The sequence below is a fragment of the Ascidiella aspersa genome, chromosome 9 (genome assembly GCF_963924565.1).
Source record: "Ascidiella aspersa chromosome 9, kaAscAspe10.2, whole genome shotgun sequence".
NCBI classification, from domain to species: Eukaryota; Metazoa; Chordata; class Ascidiacea; order Phlebobranchia; family Ascidiidae; genus Ascidiella; species Ascidiella aspersa.
In genome coordinates this window covers 9,770,072-9,789,398 of record NC_139455.1, presented here as the reverse complement: position 1 = coordinate 9,789,398, position 19,327 = coordinate 9,770,072, and the positions used below count along the sequence as shown (strand labels likewise).

Below are 19,327 nucleotides of genomic sequence, written 5' to 3'. Positions count from 1 at the left end.
TTACAATTTTCTTAAATATTGGTCATTTGTTTCAACTTTGTCTAGGCCTATAATACTGGGGCTGTTTTGTCGCAAAACATACGCTGGGAAAAAACTAATGTATTGCACTTATATTTAATTTCAATCGAACAACACAAATTTTATAATATTCATAAAATTTATAACGAATTCCCCCATACAAAATGTTCACCAATATCACGATATTTTTCTAGATCGTGATATAGTGCACCAATATCACGATCTAGAACGGAAAGATAATAGTACTGTATTTATACATCAGAACAATTTCACCAAAACTGCTCGACAAACACTGAGAACAAACAGCTTAGTATTTTCTGGACCGGACCATTGGGTTTGGTCAGTGAACGTCTAACACGGAATTTAACTTACTAGCAACTAACGTTTTCCAGCGGACCAAACGATTAAAAAGAGCTTTATCGCCGAGGGTACTCGGTTAATGTTTTTAAAGAGACAAAAATACCTCACCGTCTACCATAAGGGTGACATGGTTTTTATCAAGAGAGTTGGTGCTGTCCAAAAGGATATACCTCACAAAGTGTACCACGGGAAGACCGGTAGGTTTTTAACGTAACCAATCACGCCGTGGAAATTATTTTCAACTCGAAGGTTAAGGGAAAGATTAACGTCTCGCCTCCAAACTGGTCACCCCTGTTCCCTGGAGGTTTATCGCATAAGTTAATAAACCAAGAAAAAATGTAATTGTGTAAAAATTCGTGGTACTACGTTATCAGCCTTCTGAACAGTATTTTTCTATTAATGCAATATATTTTCTATGAGCCAAATAATGTATTTAATGTATAATCTCTTTCTTTTGGGCTAAACATCAAATTTTGAACGCGAGATGGCGTCGTACAATTATTCAGTAATTTGTTGGTAGTTACGGGAATCTCCCTAAAGTCAAGGCGGCTCTGGTCCTCTAGGCACACCTTGGAGAATAAATAAGGACCAGTTTGGCCAGACTGGTATTATTATATGTTAATGACAAGTATAAAATAACGACGTTAAAACAAATTGAGATTATATTGATAAGCTTTCCCATCGTTTTAAATATTGCCCTGTGTTTTGCTGGAAAGCGGCTGTTTAGTGTTTGTTAAGTTTTGAACAATTTTTTGGCCAAGCAATAATGGCGCTAGTCTAGAATCGTACTACGTTTAATTCAACAGGAACAAAACGAGTTGTCAAAGTTGAAATCGCAAGGAAGGCATAAATATATAAGAATAAATGGCGCTGGTCTACAATCCTACAAATACCACAGCGTTGAAACAAATTTTAAAGCAACCCACAATATTTGGGTTAGTGTTTGGGTGAGTGTGGGTCAAGTACTACTATATTTATTTTTTAATAATAGTGCTCAACATACCCAACCGCTAACCCGCACCCTAACCCAACTAATGTTTGTTGATTTAATAATTGTTTGAACTCCGTGGTAAGATTCTAGACCAGCGAACTTGTATGTTTTTATTTCATTCACATGTGTTAAACTTTTTCAGCTTGGTTTTAGACATAAAATATTAATAAATATTTAAAATTAGTTAATACGCTAATGTTTCTGTGCAGGTTTACATTAGATTGTTTGTTTATTTGTTTTGCATTTTGGTAATGTACCAACATTACTTTAAGGCAGTGGTTTCAAACTTTATCTACTCGTAAACCATTTTTTTTCTAATATGTTCTCATAAACCACTCTACGTTTAGAAAACTCTAGAAATCACAAATATACAATAAAAGTCAATCTATTTAATGATTACCATTGAATAAATAGTCAACAAAAATAATAATAAAAACACAACACACTTTTAGTTAAATGGATGAAGTGTTTGTTCAATTATTTTGTTGTTGCAATGAATCACTTTGCTGATACCACATTAAAAGTCTCACATTTGTTATGTTGTAATAAGTGACTATATGAGATTTTAACTGATCAAACATTTAAACTGTGCCACACTATTATGCCATAACAGAACTCATTTACAATACAAAGCATTATTACATTAAGTAACCAGCAGATCATTTTAAATGATTGTGTGTGTAAATTTAATAAGCTGTTCTTCTACCACCTCTGAAACCATTGGTGTACTGATAATTGTATGTGTATATGAGTTTGGGAACCACTGCTTAAAAAAGTTCTTACTCGAATATTTTGTTGTTGGGCGACTTTTCTCTTTTAAATAGTAAACTGGTTGTTGACAAAAGATCACATATATATCTTACCCAAAGTGTCACAATAGAAAATAGTCGAAATTGTCCCAAATTATGGTATGCATGTTCCACATTGGAAACTTTTAATAGTTCGCTGGGTAGATGTATATAGAGTTTGAAACTTGTACAGTTGTATTAAAGTTAACCGCTAAAACTAATTTTTAGTAAAATTTCCTGGTTGTAATTTAATTATTACCGAAAATTTGAAGTGTGACTTTTTACCCATTTGTTTAACTATTTTTCACAGCTGAACACATTTCACATTTTTTTCGTATGACTATGGCCATAGCTAAGAGTTCTACTGGGTGCAGGGTAAATACCCCGAACAGGCAAAACTTTTCACCTGATGTGTGCTGTTTAATTGACAAGCCTAGGCCTGATTGTTATATGTTTATTGTTTTGAAAGTTTTACTGCAATGTTGTTATTCTATTTTAGGCAATTAACTTAAATTAGCCTATTTCTTTAACCTAGAATTTTGGAAGTGATAACCTGTGTGGTAGAATATTGCTGAAATTATGTCAGGTACTATAACTCATAAGCGGTTGTGTTTAGATTGATTTTGTAAACTACAACACTTTAGTTGATTTTTTTGTTTTGCATGCTGCATTTATACTAATGTTAGATTTTTATTAAACTTCTATAGATAGCATGCAATTTCACAATAACAATTTTTGTCACTGACTAATAAAAATACTAAAACATTTCTATAAAAGTATTACTTTATTTAAAATTAAATGCAGTTTTGAGCTCAAGACAAAATTTTAAATTTATGATTTGACAAAGGATAATACTTTTTACTTGATTTGTCTAAACATTTTAGCTGTTGTTAAACTGTTTCTTATGACTAATCTAACCTGACTGCTACTTCTCGATAATACATTCCGAAAAGAAGAAAAATTTAATATTCTTGATGTTTTGATTCAAGTGTTTTTTCATATAATAATTTCATTTACATATTTTAGCTTTTGCAAAGCATGTAAACCACATTATAAATATTTTACCATTACTTACTAACAAGTATAGTTATTCACTGTGCATGAGACATGTCGTGGAGCCCTAGTCCGCAAGACTATGATGACCTACCAGTAGGTAATGCTCTGTTATCTGTTTGCATGATATTATTTCACACTTTTGTTGTCTAATTTTATACTGAGAATAGCAACTATCATTGTTAACAGTATAGCATCATCATCAATACATTGTATTTTTCTAATAAAATTGTGAAAATAAATGATTTTTATGAGGGATCAATATATCTAATAAACACCCATAGATGTTTTTACCTATTCCTTGTTTTTAAAGGCAACAAACAAACAGCCATTGCTTATCCAAATTTGTGTTTTTACATTTATTGAAAGCACTTTTTTTTCAAATTACCATACCAAGATAAAAATGCTTTCTAAAGTTAACGAAGGGATTTAACAAACATTATATGTTGTTTATTATTAACATAATGAACTATATATCTCATTCAAATTCATGCCTAAAAATTCCTGATAAAAAGGAAACACAAGTCATATTTTGTGCTAAATAAACATAATTATTTTCCCTATTTCTTTTTTAAGTATACTAACCTTGGGGTTTAACACAATAAGCTGATTTAAATGGCACAGTTTAACTAAATTTATGTGGAAAAAATGAAAAATATATAAAATGTTTGGAAACTTACTAACAACTAGTTTACTGTTTGGCAAAAATCATGCTAACAATTACAGCTTTTAATGGTATTTTTAGCGGATTATCATGACCATAATGGTGAGCAAGGTGCGGCTACAAGAAATAACACAAATAACCTAACTTCACAGCTGCCAAGGTAATATTAATGCCCTGCATAACTATAATTAGGTTTCATAATTTTTCATAACTCAACTCTACTAAAATTCAAGAAAGAGCAAGTTGTATGTCCTTTTATGCTTATATGCAACCTTGTTTTTAGTGATAAATTTGTTTTATCAAAACTTTTTTTTGTTGCACAATATATTGTGATATGTTGTGAGTTTAGTTATTTTTATGTATATTTTTGAAAAAAAATTGAAAATATATATGCACTGTTTTGGACTTGTTGTACCTTGATGCTATGCTCTATTTCCCATAGTGTATTTGCTTTAACAATGTATAGTTTTATTGATATGTCACCTATCTAATCTATGACCAATAAATTTTCTAGGTGTGATAAGATTAAATATTGCATTTTTTGCTATTTTCACGACAAAATAAACTGCATAGAAAAACAGGAAAGTCTAGTGTGCATAAAAAAATGTTAATTATTTAAAAACATTATAACTTCATTGTCATTGGAAAGAAAAAGTTCTACAGTCACACTTTATATACAAATTAAACATAGTCAAAACGATGTAGTTGAGTTTAAAAAAGGTCATACAAGAATAATTAGTGAACAAGTTTTACATATTATGTTTTAACTATGTCATTGTGCACTGTGATGGCGTACAGATACAGGATTTTAAATCGATATCTAATTGTCGCCACTTCTAAACCATATTAGTATTCAAAGAATAGCAAATTGATTTTGTTAATTGTACGAATTTAGATAAGCTGATGTTCTTTTTTAAACATAGACACAGGTACAGGTTTTAGTCATTCTAAAATGGCATTGAAAAAAAAAACACATTAAAAATTTGAATAATTTATTAAATTTTATTAATAAAATTCATGTTACGAACCAGGTATATTAAATTAAAGCTTCATCGATTTAAAAATAAAAAAATATTACTACCCTATGTTTGGGGGTAATTCGGCAAGTTTAAAAATGTCCTAAGCCGGTTTCCTTTAAGAATTTATCTTGTCCTAATAAGTGTGTTTTTTTAGTTCTTTAGCACACCACAGTGTTGGCGGTACAGCTTTAACTAGAAGAAAAATGGCAGAGAGTCGAAAGTCTGCAAAAAATAAACAAAATCCTTCAAATGAAGTGATAAATATGGTGCCAATTTTGGATGCTCAGGTTTAAAAAAGTTTAATTTGGTTGTTTTTGGGTTTGTTACGAATTTTTAAAGGTTAGAATAAATATGTTCCTAATTACAATACACATAGCTTTATTTTTTTCTTAAATGAAAGAAAAACAATTTAATGGTTTTATTAAACCCACTGAATAATTTTATTGAAAGTTACATATTTTTATTTAACATTGTCATTTCCAGATTTTGAGATGTTAAACTAATTCAATGTGCTATTAAAAACAAAATGTTTTACTGTAAATATTGTAACTTCTTTTATGGCCTTTTAAAAAAAATATGCCCACAATGTAAACAAATATGGTTTAAATCACTAACATTAAAAATTACATATCTAAAGCAATTTACAATCCAGCCACACAAAGTTTATATATATTTAGGATGTGAATTTGCAGAATGGGGCTCCAGGTCCATCAGGTCAAACCAACTTTTCAAAAGTTCCAGACATGTTTGGGGATGAACTAACATACAAAGATATGGACACACTAAAGGAACTACCATGTCCCATGCAAAGAAAAAAAGAGTTAAGGTAACAATGACTAAGAGCAAATATCTCTTATTAACATTTAAAAATATTGAGTTGCTATATGACAGAGATCAAAAGCATACTAGACCTGCATGTCTATTTTAAACTGTTTAACTTACTGTTGTGTGCTAAACATGTCACTACGTAGTTGCCACGGTCGGTCATTTTTCACAAAACTTTACAAGATGGTATGGATGTCAAAAATATTAGAATGGAGCAGATACCCGTTGGTAATTGTCCATTACTCCAGTGATACAGGTGCCCATATGGTTTTAATTTTTATATGTGAATTTTGGTCATAATTTGTGGTCCAAGACAGCAATTTCTACCTTCAAAGCCAATTTATCAACATGATATTCAATTAACAACAGAAGGTAATCAGAATTATTGAATCTAAGTACACTTTTTCCCTAATAAGCTTTGATTGTTTCACTTCTATCTATTTTGGTATCAGATTAGATTGTTGTACTTTTTGCGAAAATATTAGGTATAGGCATTGAAATAAAATCTTTAGTCATCAGACATCTCTACAACATATAATGACATCACAATTTTATGCGTCACATTACTATTTAAACATGTTGGCATTGCAAATGTGTTTGTGGCTGTTTTGTGATTTTAGATTTATTCAAGTGGAATTGGCTTTTTTAATCAAGGTTAAATTGTTCTAACCGATCTGTACAGCCAATTACACGACCTGTGTCCACATTGGTGTTTTTTTAGGAAATAACTCAAAACATATGGACAAATTACTTTTTTTAAATCATAAGGTTTTTAAAGATGTGGCAACTGTAAAAAATATAGAATGTGCCTCACAAGTAAACTTTGGTTTGGTTTACATTTAGCCATCAAAGAGCATTGGTATTTCTGCAAACTTAAGAAAACAGTTGTAGTGATATAATAAAATTAATTGGAAAAATGGGTAAATACAAGTTGTGCACGAATCTCTTGGTAATTTTGGCAGGTTCTGCGCCAGTAGTGTTTGTATAGTTCTACTTTCACCAATTTACATGACAAAGAATAAGGTCAAACACTGTGACAGAACTCCATTATGTTTAAGCTAGCTTTGGAGACGGTGTCGAACACAAATGTCGTGTGGGACCACTTTCAACAATAGGGCCACCCACCCAACAATACGTATTACCTCAAGTGATGAAATAACAATAAGGTCTTGTTTTGCGTCATATCCTTAAATAACTTATTATTATTAACATCTTTCCATTGTTACAACCTAACAACTTAATAAAGCATCAAACACTGAATGGTTCCAATACTACAAAACCACTAGTGATTTTAGTTCTATGGTAATCTCTTTGACCATAACATTTTCATATGTTTTCTTGTTTATGAATGCTGAATTTCATTGTCGAAACAGGCTTGTTTAAACTTGCTTTTTTTGTAGGCAGTGATTCATCCAGCTAGTGACATGTTAAAAGTTTTACTTGTTAAAAAACTTTACTTATTTTGAATAACCAATGCTTTATGTTGGTTTTGTTACATAAAACTTACAAGCCCTAAAATCACACCTGCATTATCTTTTTGAAATTTCAAATCTGTGCTTTAGACAACTCCTAATAGAGGGACATGGTCAGCACAAAGGAAGTGGATTCTCTACCAGAAATAATGTGGTAGGTATTTTTCTATGGATTGAAGCTTATATGTTACTTAGTACGTGGAAATGTGCAGGAAATCCAACATGGATGCATGCTGAGACTACTTGCTTATGTTTTTTGCATAAATATTAGGTAAAATTACAATATCCCCCTGTGTGTTTGATAATAATTTCTTTCAATGTTTTTGTGCACTTAATCGTAATATAGTAGGTAGTTATTTACTTTCACACTGAAATGCGTTTCTCAAAACACAGAGATGGAAGAGATTCAAGGAGAGTATTAAAGAAATACAAAGACAAACAACTTTATGGAGATCTTCTGTCCATGAAATAGAGGGTAAGCTATGGTATAAATAGTTAAAATTTATTCGCCGATTAATGCTTACGCACAGTTGGACAAAAGGGAAAAATAGGCTGTACTCTGAAATAGGTTAATATTTAATCAGGCGTTGGAAACTAGGAAAAAAAAGCTGCTGTTTGCCAAGTGAAAGGATAAGGTAAATGAAAAGTATTATGCTGGAAATATAAGTGGTCGTAACGTGAAGCGTGTGACGTTGTTTGACTCCAGTAACAAGTTCAATACCGATTGAAGTGAAACTACTTCGGTTGTAACTTCCAGACCATAAAAGTGAAAAGTGTTGTGTGGCCTGCCCAAGTCTAGACTTCAAGCTAACACTTTCTGGCTTGTTACAAACTCCTAATGAAGCACTACTTGCGTATACTTACAATATGTTTATTTATTTATTTAATGATTTCTGGTTTACCAGCTTATAATGATTATTATTTATTGTACAACAGGTCGTTTTGGCAACGGGGTTCGTTCCTACTTCTCCTTCTTGAGATGGCTGTTCCTGCTCAACTTCTATGTCTTTCTTCTTATCTTTGTATTTATTGTGGTACCAACCATTACCTTTGAACAACTCAAACTCAACAGCAACGTCAACATATCTTCACAGCTGACTTCCACCAATAACGGTTCCAGATTTTTTATCTCCTCGCCGGCGTGTATTTTGTCAACTAGCGAAAGCCAAATTGTGTTTGGTTTGCAATTTTTGGCATATGTTTAGATTTTATGGTTTTAAATAGCCTAACACTGTTAATTTGTTTTCTTTTTTTTTTTGCTCGTGGTAGAGTTTTTTCATTGAAAGGTGTTTTTAAATAATAATTTGAAGAATTTTTTTTATATATACAGCATAGTGCCTCTTATATCATCTTTGTCTCCAAATGTCGTAAAGTTCACGCCGTGTTTGCCTGTGTTGAGTTTTGTGCAGGTCAAAATATCCGAATTGTAAGTATATATCGACTTGTGTTTCCTTTCAAAACACTTTGCCCTGTGTTTACAGTGACAGCGGGATGTGAGTACAATCCGTACGATCCAAACACAGTGAGCGAATTCCAGCAATACATTATATGGTGGTTCACTGGACAGGTTAGCATACTGTGATTAACTATAATTTTCTCTTGTTTGGAGTGCGATATGTTTATTTATTCTATTGTTCTTTGTTTCCTTTTTGAACAAACTTGAATTAAACAAGCCTCTCTAAAAGTCTGCTTCATTTTTAAAAAACGAACGGCGGGGATTCAATATGATCAATATATCGGCAAAGAAATCATTTGATCCCGTTGGTTCAAAATTTAACCTAATTTAGTCAAACCTTTGTAATTGTGCTTGTTAGCTAATTTGAACGGTCCCGTAAAATCTAGCTTTTAATTATGGCTGTTTTTTTGTGTCTTTGTAGGGTTTCATGGAGAAAACACTCCTGTTTTATGGATACTACGATAACGCTGCCACGACCATACAAATCGAAGGGTTTTCATTCTACTACAACATACCCTTGGCATTTGTACTCGTAGCATTCTCCTATTTCCTACTTAGTCTGGTGCTAATTGTCAGAAGGTAAACTTTCGGTTGTTAAGTGATTTCCCCTTCCCGTTCCGTTGATTAGAATAGGTTTGGAAGTACTCTACTTTTACCATTAATCCGAATTACTATTCGTCGCTCACATTGGATTGAGCATGTGGATGTACAGCGTGCTAATTTAATGTTTTTTAAACCAGGTTTACCGCTTACCGTTGTTCTTATGTTTTACCACACCGTGAACCCATTCCTTTTGTTTTAGTTGCAGTTAAAGGAATGTGAAAAATTATATAAGTTTTCTTCAAACAATCAAACTATTAGTTAAAAAAAAAACAATTTTCATCATTGGTTTGATAATGTTATTTTACTGCTGTTTTTAAAACACAAACGCAGAGTTCCAATCCGTTTGCAATTTTTCATACGCTCTTTTGTTTAATGCACTTAGTTATAGCCTCGGGTATTTCATGCTTGTGTATTCACAAGTCTAGCGAGGTCATGATATCAGCTTAAGCATCACAGAATTTCACGCTTCCATAGTCAAGAGAGAACTTTAACGAGTGAAATCGCTTGCAAGTGGACACCAGCTGGGACTTGTCGTCAAATCTTTTTTTTGCAATTCCGAAAAAAAGCTTTAGATTTTGTAGGTTAACATGCTTTTCTAGTTGCCGAGGGATCTACGTAGGTTGATGCTTTCAGGCTCAACCGCGTTAAAGTGTTCTTAGAGTTGGTAATTCTGCAAGCCATTAGATAGTGACTCGTGCTTGAATAAAATACACTTATAGGCCATGTGTTTGCACAACCTTAATTACTTGGGCAACATCATAGTATTGCTTTAAAAACTAAAGAGCCCATGTTTTATTTTTTTGTGGTTTCTAACTCTCTTGGCCAGTTTAGACAGCAATGTCAAAATACACAAAAGTTTCTCGTGTCCTACTTAGTTTGTACGGTTTCCAAAAAAAAGCCATTCCATGTACTATCCTTGTTATAACTTGACACGTCTTGTGATCAGTGGGTTCTTTACTTAGAGCCGCAAGTGGTTTGAAGGAATCTCTGGTGAGTGACGAAGACCGGTTTTACACTTACTGCAACAAGGTGTTCGCCGGATGGGATTTCTGCATCACGAATCAAAACTCCGCTAAACTAAAGCACAGCAGTCTGAAATACGAACTACAGGTGCATTTTTTTCATGTTTTTAATGCTAGTGAATTTGCTGATCTGTTGACCCAATGACAAGCATCGTCCCCAACACATTGATTGGGAAAATCCCTACGTATCATTTCGTGTATGTTCTGCCTGAACAAATATTAACTTTAGTTGGAAGCCTGGCTATTTTTTTTGCCTCCAGTTTGCGAGCACGCCACAAAATTTTGACTTACCCGGATGAAATGGCACTCTCAAAACTTATTCTTTTAAGTGTGCGTTATCAAACAATAAATAGCATCACTGTAACGCATGTAGTATAAAAAATATAAAAGGCTGTATCTTTATGAATCCGAAACCTTTGGCAGCCGGTTTCTGCTTGTCGATCAGTGGTTTACCGACGACCGACGCATAGATAAACAAGTAAAAAAACAACAATTTATTTCCTTTATATTAGAAAACGCACACCAAATGTTTATACATACATCTGACAGTAACAAAGCGCTATTGCTGGACTCCGTGTTGTTTTTTCTTACTCTCCACAGTGACTGTAGTTACTTTTACTTCTTGATGTGTCACGCCGTCGCGGCTTATTTTTTAATTATTGTCCACTGGATAAATGTTTTGCTCGATTAGCACGGCCTACGAAAAGCAATTTTTGCACCACCAGGTATAAACCTTGTGGAGAATATAACTTTATGTAAGCACGTACACCGCCAGCGAAATTTCAACACTGCGAAAAGCAACAACCCTATATTAGAGCAAAACAATATTTCCATTATTTGACACAACCCTGTAGCCAAGGATTTCCTAACTTATCTTGCCTCTGTGGTTGTATTCGCTGTCATGATGCCGTCTATGTAACATACTCGTTTCGCTACAGCAGTGGTTCCCAATCTTTTTGGTTATCGTGACCCCCTTTCCAGTTAAAAAAAAACTATTGCAACCCCTTATGTTGATTTTTAGTGTATTACATATAAACCAGAGTCAATAATTATTTTTTTATATTCAAAAGAAGTTTTGACATTTCTGGATGGTTTGTTGCGGTATTGGTCAAAAACGCACGATTTATTTCAGGATTATATAGGACTTAATATAGTTCGGGTTTAAGTCTCCGTTAGCGTCATTTACGGCGTTTTGTTTGCAATAAAGAAAAAAACATTGTCTAAAATTATGGAACAAAGTAAAATTAAGTGCCCGTTTAGTGACTTGAACCGGAAATAAGTGATTAATTTACTCCGTTTCCTAATGCTAGTTCTGAAATTAAGTAAATTGACAGAAATATAGATTAAATATAGATTAAATAAGGCGATATTGTACAGCAATAAAGTAACTACGTCTATAAACCAATTGTTAAAAACTATACCTTGTTTATATAATAAACAATTACACTCCAGAATAATTCATAGGAAATACAGGTTTTGGCTCGACTAATATCTCTGCAACTTCGAAAAATACAATGTGATTTTGTGTTTCGGCTACGTAATAATGACGTCATAAAAGACAATTTGTTCACAGACGTGACTTTTTTGAATAGAGTCTGCTAATATTGTTTTATGTTCTGTACAAATTTATTTTAACAAATAGTGGAACTCGACCCCTCTGATAACTCCTTGCGACCCCCAGGCTGGTAACTATTGCGCTACAGTGAACAGGTGCTTTAATCCAGCCCACGAATTACACAATACCCTCTCGGGAGGGTTGGTGTTGTCTGCGAATCTATAACTATATCTTACAGCGCTACAATTAAATAAAACCAACCTCGAGAATTTACACTTTGCATACCCGTGCTTTTTCCACGGCACCTTGAAAACGTACAGCCTATAAACTAGCTCAGTATTTAACTACAGAACATAAATGTCAGAAGGTTGTTCGATAATATTGCAGCGTAGCCGATACCCGATGCCAAGTGGTGATGTCGGTACTTAGATTAGGCGAGACTGATGCGATACCAAATTAATATAGGAATTCCAGGCACGATTTACGATCTATCACAGCGAATTCTACTTAAAATGTAAATTTATTAAAATCTATTTGGTTAACCAATAGATAACTTAACTTCTAACGCTAAAGCAAATTTTAGCCTAGTAACCTGCTAAAGAAATTGGCGTTGGACGTTTTATTCTATCTGTTTGGCTTTGAACAAAGTAATGACGTCGTTTGGTATCGGATAGCATCGCGATATTTATTGTCTAATAAATTATCGGGTATCGTTACTACAATAAAATGTTAGGTACCGTACATCCCAAAATGTTAGCTAGGTTTGCATTTGTTGTCGTATAAATCCGGTCTTTAATGTACAGCTATTTTTTCAGACCGATCTTGAAGAAGAGCTGTTCCGTCAGCAGCAGCAGAATCGTTCTCGCAACGAAAAAATCAAGCTCTACACCAAGCGCTTCTTCATCAACTGCCTGGTGCTGATCATCCTCGGCGTGTCCATGGCCGGAATCTTCTTCGCTGCCCAGTACGCGCTGCAAAACGTCGACACCTTCAACGACCAGTTTGTGCTCGACCTGATCGTCACTTACCTAACTTCGATCGTCATCACATTCGCCAACTTCCTGGCGCCGGTCATTTTCGAGCTGCTCATCAAGCTTGAAGATTACTCGCCTGGCTTTGCGATCAAGTTCACCCTGATCAGGTGCGCTTGAGCGGCCTCAGCAGCTGCTGTATTGTATCTTACAGTGGATGCTGAAAGCGCGCTGGATTATACGCAACATTATACGTTTAGCAGTCTTAAAAATAGCTAAAGGAAATGGCCTTTGAATTCCCCTGCCCGAAAGCTTCTATTTGCATTGGTGGGCAATTGGCCTCCGTTGGCAACTCGGGCGTCGATAACAATTCATTTTTGTGGTAGTTAATAGCCAAAATGTGTTTGTCTCGAATGATATTTAAAAATAATCACGTCTGGTTATAGGAAATCTCATAGCGACAATTTAAAAATTGTTACGTTTTTTTTATGTGAATTTCGTCCAACTTTATTACATGCTTGCATCAGTTTCATTTACGATTTGTCTATTAACCATCACAATATTATAAAGACACAGTTGCTGGCTTCAGTGTTTATCAAGCTTTTTCTTTGGTTTTAGTTTGCTTTGTTATAGGTTTGATTATTTACCGAAAATTTTAATTTGAAAGTTAAGTAAACCTCTTTATACAAAACTTTGGTACAGAATTTTCATACAATCTTATCTATTTCTGTTTGGGCACATACTTAGTACTGTTTAATTTTAAAATAGTTTAAAGTAAACTATTTTTGCCAAAAAATTAGTCGTATTTTTTTAACACAAGAATTGGACAAATTCGCTTCGCTAAGTAAATTTGTTAAATTGAACAGTGAGTATTATATTACCCGCCGTACACCTTTGTACTAATTGTCGACATTTTTATTTTACTCAGGACCGTAATTCTCCGCCTGGCCTCAATTATGTTTCTCTACGTGGTCGTGTACATACAGGTCAACTGCCAAAACTACCCCGACATTAACAGGGATGATGCGTTTGACACAACGTGCGATCACTGTGTGGGCATGAAGGTAAGAAGTCGCTTCACCATCCAACGTATATTTGTTGCTTACTTATTTTCCCTGCTGAAATGAATTGCACTGCTATTTTTGTGTATTGTCTTGTGTTCAATCATTTCTCGGTGCATTCCGTGTGCCAAGCATTTATTATTCATCTATTTAATATAACTATTGTAAAACCTCATATCGAAAAATAGTACGTTTTGTCGATTTTTGATAAAAGAACTTCATTTCAGTGCTGGGAAACCTATCTCGGCCAGGAGATGTACAAACTGACTATTCTGGACTTCTTCATTGTGATCGCCGTCACTCTGTTTATCGAGTTTCCTAGAAGGTAAAGAATACACGCCTGTCTTTATCTATGTCTAAGTAGATTGAACCATTTAAACTTAGTAAATATTTGAATAAAAAACCTTTTCAGGATTGTAAGTTGGTAAATATTTCAGCTGAGGCGGGTAAATATATGTGAACGCCGTTGAATAAGTTCGACGATTTATTTTTTAATATTTGATATTTAGGCCAATTTAGTGTTTGTATATAGTTTTTAAAATCCTGGATACATGCTATTTTAAAAGTAAGATTGCTAAATATTTCAATGTTCGAAAGGACACTGTAACGTGGCGGCGTATCTTAACCTCGTTATTCGCCTAACCTTAGTGTAATACCTAAATGGCCACGTTTCTGAGTGAAAAAGTGTCAGGCGTAACTTTTCGGTGTACGTTATTTTTCGCTCGGGTTCAGATTGATTGTGGAGTACTGCCATTGTGGCCTGGCAAAATGGTGGGGACGCCAGGAGTTCTCCATCCCAGAGAACGTGCTTGATATTGTTTATGCCCAAACCATAGGGTGGTAAGTCGCATCCAACAATTTTTTTGACACACGACATTTTCACCGCACGCTTGGGTGTCCCTTTTTATGCATGTGACTATTGGGTGCCGTTTGCAGTTCAGTTTCGCTTCTACAAACATTTCTTTCACTGATTGCTTATCATTTTTCAATTTCCTAAATATCATTTTTTGGAACACAATACACGGGTTTCTTTATTGAAATTACAAAATGTCATTGTTTGAAATAAACTTGAGAGTTATTAAATAAGCAACACACTATAAGATAGTTCAAATCATTTGGTTTTATTATGATATTTAAGTTCCTTCCTTGTTTTTATAGCTTTAAGTTTATTTCAATGTGATCATATACCTTCACTTTCATCTCATATCATTTCCGCATGTTTCATAATATCTGAGCACGAAATCAATCGACCAATTTTAGAATAACTTAGGTCACATTACAACTAATATAGATGAAGCATGTCGAGCAGTTCCCTGAAACTGATTCCAAAATTTGCCAGTCAATTATTGCATTAATAACTTCACCGCTAACATGCAAAAATGCCAGTGTGGCTCAATCATAATATCACCATTTCAAACATTGGCGAAACTCTTTACATATAGTCTTAACAAGCGAACGATAGTATTTTAGCAAATCACTCGTAATCCGTGGCTGGGTAAGCACTTGTGTTTCACTATGGCAAGTGACAATTGCCACTGCATGCGTAGATTACTAGTGGACCACACAAACTTCAAAATCTTCAAAATGATTGGACCGCAGGAGTTTCATCTGCCGACCAACGTGCTAAGTATCACTTACTCGCAGACTGTTTGCTGGTAAGTCAACGTGACTTTAAACAACCCGCGTAACCAGACTTGGACAACTAGATAATTCTACTATAAAAGTAAAAGCAACATTAATGATCAAGATTGTAGAACGTCAACAGCGAAATCAATAAAAATAAACAATTTCTCTTCTCATTACTATTGATGAACTCATGCGTTTAAACTTTGAATTGACACAATTGAGAATACGTTATGCTAAGTTTGAAGTCTGATTAAATTTTCGTTTTTAGGTTTTGGCTTCAGCAAGTTAAATCATTTTAATTTAACTCCTATTCAATTTGTGACAACTGAGCATCTTATATTTTAAAGTGGTGTAATTTTTGAAAAGCAGGAAAACTGTAGTTGTCCAAGTCTACTTGTAACTAGCTACACGTATGTTGATCCTCATAAGCCATAAGTGTGCGCTGTGTCTTAAACGTTTGGATTATACTGGATTCGTAGCTCTTGGGAGTAAATAACCTATTTCTTACAAAATGCATGCGGATTTCTGTGCTCTAATTGGTTTTTGCCTGTAATTTCTACACTGTATAGAATAGATGGTTGTAACGTTTCTGTTCTTACTTTGTTGTGTTTCAAACTTTGTTGATTAAAAACAGCATGAAAGTAGATAACAAAATAACAAACAATGTTTTTTTATATATTCGAATTATTATTACAGGTTATTTGGACAGTTATTAATGTGCAATTCTTTTATGTTAATACTTTAAACTACATATTATTGTCGATCGTTTAACACTGTTATCACTTCTGAAAAGTCTGTTTATCACAGTTATAGCTTATGTAAACGACAATATTGTTTTAAACCCAGTTTCCAAATCCTAATATTTACTATTCGTCCCACATAAATTTTGTCTAAACTGTAACCGCCTATAAGCCATATCCTGTTCGTGCGTTGTCATGCTGACTCACACACTTCCTTCGTATGCGCGCGCAGGATCGGAGCATTTTACGCTCCGCTGCTTCCCGTCATCGTGGTGCTGAAGTTCTTCATTTTCTTCTACCTAAAGAAGCTGACGCTGATGTACAACTGCCAGCCGGCCACGAGGCCTTACAGAGCCTCCAAGTCCGGGGCGTTCTTCTTCATTATCCTGCTGTTCGGTTTCGCCGTGGCCGCTCTGCCAGTCGGAGTCAGCCTCGCAATGTATGTCCCTTACGCGCTCTTAATGTTAGCGTAGCGACGAACAAACTAAACTTAGCTTATGAAACCTGACTTTTTGACAAACTAATTTCAAAACGCCTTGATCGGTGCGCAGCAACAATGTTTGCCTTCTTCTTCTTTGTTAAAAAATTGCCGGCCCAGTAGGTCACTTGTTATGGATGTCGTTCGAAACTAACATTTATTTTATTTAGTTGTAGTAATATGCCTTGTTGCTGTTCGTCTTAACTTACAATATATAGTTTTGCAGGATATTATGATACACATTTTGGTTTTGTAACCGGTTGATTTCCGTGAAAATTAGGTTAACCCGGAATCAAACTTATCAAAAAACAAAAACAGTAACGGGTTATAGTTGGGCAAGTCGCAAAAACTCACCCACTCGCCCTTTATCATATCTTCGATTTCCTTGTTTTGCCCAAAATGATTCACACATCATACAATGTTCATTTTTACACAGAATTACCCCGAGCAAGGACTGTGGTCCATTCCGCGGATGGGCCACGATGTTTTACTCCGTGACATCGTCAATTCAGACCCTCCCTCAGTGGCTTCAGGACATTTTCTGGTTTATAGGATCGGCTGGGTTTGCGATCATCGTTGGAGTGATACTCTGGTAAAAGCCTATGATTTAAAACGTTTTATTTTCGTCCGATTCTCTATACGGGCGTGCACATGTTATTATTATATAGTTGTTGGGTTATAGTAGTTTCCAAATGTGTTATGCTTACAAGAGCACGCTGTAGCTTCAATGTACTTTAACTGTTTACTGTAAGCGCTATTAGTTGGCCTGACAACCATAAGGTAACAAACCAATAATCAATCATTTACTTCCGTTTGGCGTCTCGTGTCGCACCTGCTGTATATCCAACAACAAATTTCAGAATCAAGGCTATTATTAGCGCTTTCAGTTGATTTATTTTCGTCAATTGATGATAGCATATCTTGTAATTGGTATCTTGTCAACATGGCAACTGGTTTTGTTTAATTTCGTTTTGTGGTTCAATGCACATTGGTGAACATTGTCTAATTTATCTTGACTTGTATTTTAGCCTCGTTCTTTACTACTTCGTTGCGCTGAGCACCGCACACAAGAACATGATTGACATGCTAAAAGAACAGCTAACTCTCGTAAGTCTTAGAGGTCAAATGTCTATTTTTTAGTTGTTTGTAAGTTGCCTTTGCATTGATTTTGCTAATGTATTGCTGTGGAAATCTCACTTTGCAGGTCGTTAAATGGATGTATACCAAAATACGTCACAACAAAAAATCGATTTTTGCCCTTGTTTAAACCGATGATATCTGTATTTCTACGTACTGGGTTCACGGCGGTGTAATTTTTGGTAATGATATACCATCTGTTAAGATCGAGGTATTTGATGTGCATGTGTACTATACGAGTTAAGTCAGTCATTACCTCATAATGCGTCCCTTAATATTCCTATTATTCAGCTTTAATGTGACCCAGTATGGCGCATACACGTATGTGTCGAAAGCCCACAGTGATCTGCGCAGCGATCACGCGGTAATACTGGCAGTATACCGCTTGACGTCTGCTCGCGATTCTATAAGCGTAATACGTGAAAAGCGTCATTGTGTAAACCTTGGTATGTTTGTTGCACAATGCAGGAAGGCAAAGACAAGCAGTTCCTACTCAACCGTGTCAACAAGCTGACCGAAAAACTGCAAGCTCACGGCGTATGGTGGGTATAGCTAGATGGGCTGCGTATGTAATGACCTGCCATGTAAAGATGATTTTAGATAAAAGCATAAACATATTGTTTCACAATATTCTAATCTAGCAACTTGAATGAGTTGAAATAAACATATAAAACACACCTTAGTACTGCTTGCATGTTAAAAAAGACGCACTGTTGTCCTAACTGCACTCCACATTGTTTAGAACGAAATAAATATTTTAATTTATTCGATGTGCGACAAAAGTATGGCAACCACCAATTCCCTAGTTACTTGTAATGTTAATATCAATGCAAATTTCGGACAAAAACATTGCTTTAAAAGTAACCACGCCTTGTTTAGGCGTACGCCATCCTTCAACCAGAATTGTAATTTTTTTTATATTCTATTGAATTGTTTGCATCAGGGACGACCAGTCGAAGAGAAGTAGAAATAGCGGTGATCGACCCTCTAGCGCCATCGAACCTGGTGGCAATGATAACGAGGGGTTTGTGCAAGCCACCTCTGAGACGTCTTTACCCGGACAAACCGACCATGAAGACTAAGTTTAAATAAATAGTTATAGTAGAAAGTCTTATTTTTGTTCAACAAATGTAGTGTTCTGTACGCGTGCTGAACTGTTTTCACTGTTTTTCTTCCACATAAAAAGGGCAACCTTTCATATTTTGCAGACTCTCGTTGCTAGTGCCTTTTTATCGTACTATTCATTTTTTGTATATAAATTTGCATCATACCATGACTCTTGAGCAATCGACTGTGCTTTATGACAAGATTACTTCAACGTTTTTAGTGTAATTTTTCGATTGGCACTTGTGTGTGAATACTCCATGGCCCCTTCGTAAGTGTATCTATTCCTTCCTTGATTATATAAGTTCTACCGTTCTAATTTATAAACATTAAACCTAATGTAGTTTTTTTTACCATTAAGCACTTCAATAAAGGTTCTGTATT

General features: G+C 34.7%; 1 protein-coding gene across 5 annotated transcripts; it reads left to right on the top strand.

Annotated features, from left to right (window-relative positions):
- The first annotated feature begins 952 nt into the window (after positions 1–952).
- LOC146132898 (transmembrane channel-like protein 7) lies at positions 953–19,327 on the top strand. 5 transcript variants are annotated; one of them, XM_083396501.1, is made up of 19 exons: positions 953–2,743; positions 3,956–4,034; positions 5,048–5,180; positions 5,571–5,719; positions 7,281–7,344; positions 7,584–7,665; positions 8,127–8,303; positions 8,672–8,757; positions 9,068–9,225; positions 10,212–10,359; positions 12,642–12,967; positions 13,726–13,861; positions 14,086–14,183; positions 15,406–15,513; positions 16,457–16,663; positions 17,139–17,294; positions 17,731–17,809; positions 18,308–18,381; positions 18,783–19,327. In XM_083396501.1, exons 1-19 carry the CDS (start codon positions 2,737–2,739, stop codon positions 18,919–18,921), a joined length of 2,406 nt encoding a protein of 801 aa, XP_083252627.1. In that variant the 5' UTR covers positions 953–2,736; the 3' UTR covers positions 18,922–19,327. The 5 variants fall into 5 exon arrangements, with proteins under 5 accessions (XP_083252627.1, XP_083252626.1, XP_083252624.1 ...); XM_083396500.1 differs by having other exon boundaries at positions 953–3,310; positions 5,586–5,719; XM_083396498.1 differs by having other exon boundaries at positions 953–3,310.

Excerpts from the sequence above, each read along its gene's own strand:
- LOC146132898 (XM_083396498.1), top strand. The coding sequence starts at position 3,265 with ATGTCGTGGAGCCCTAGTCCGCAAGACTATGATGACCTACCAGTAG. Across the intron at positions 8,304-8,671 it reads GCTGACTTCCACCAATAACG|TGACAGCGGGATGTGAGTAC; the intron begins GTTCCAGATTTT and ends CTGTGTTTACAG. Across the intron at positions 9,226-10,211 it reads CTGGTGCTAATTGTCAGAAG|AGCCGCAAGTGGTTTGAAGG; the intron begins GTAAACTTTCGG and ends TTCTTTACTTAG.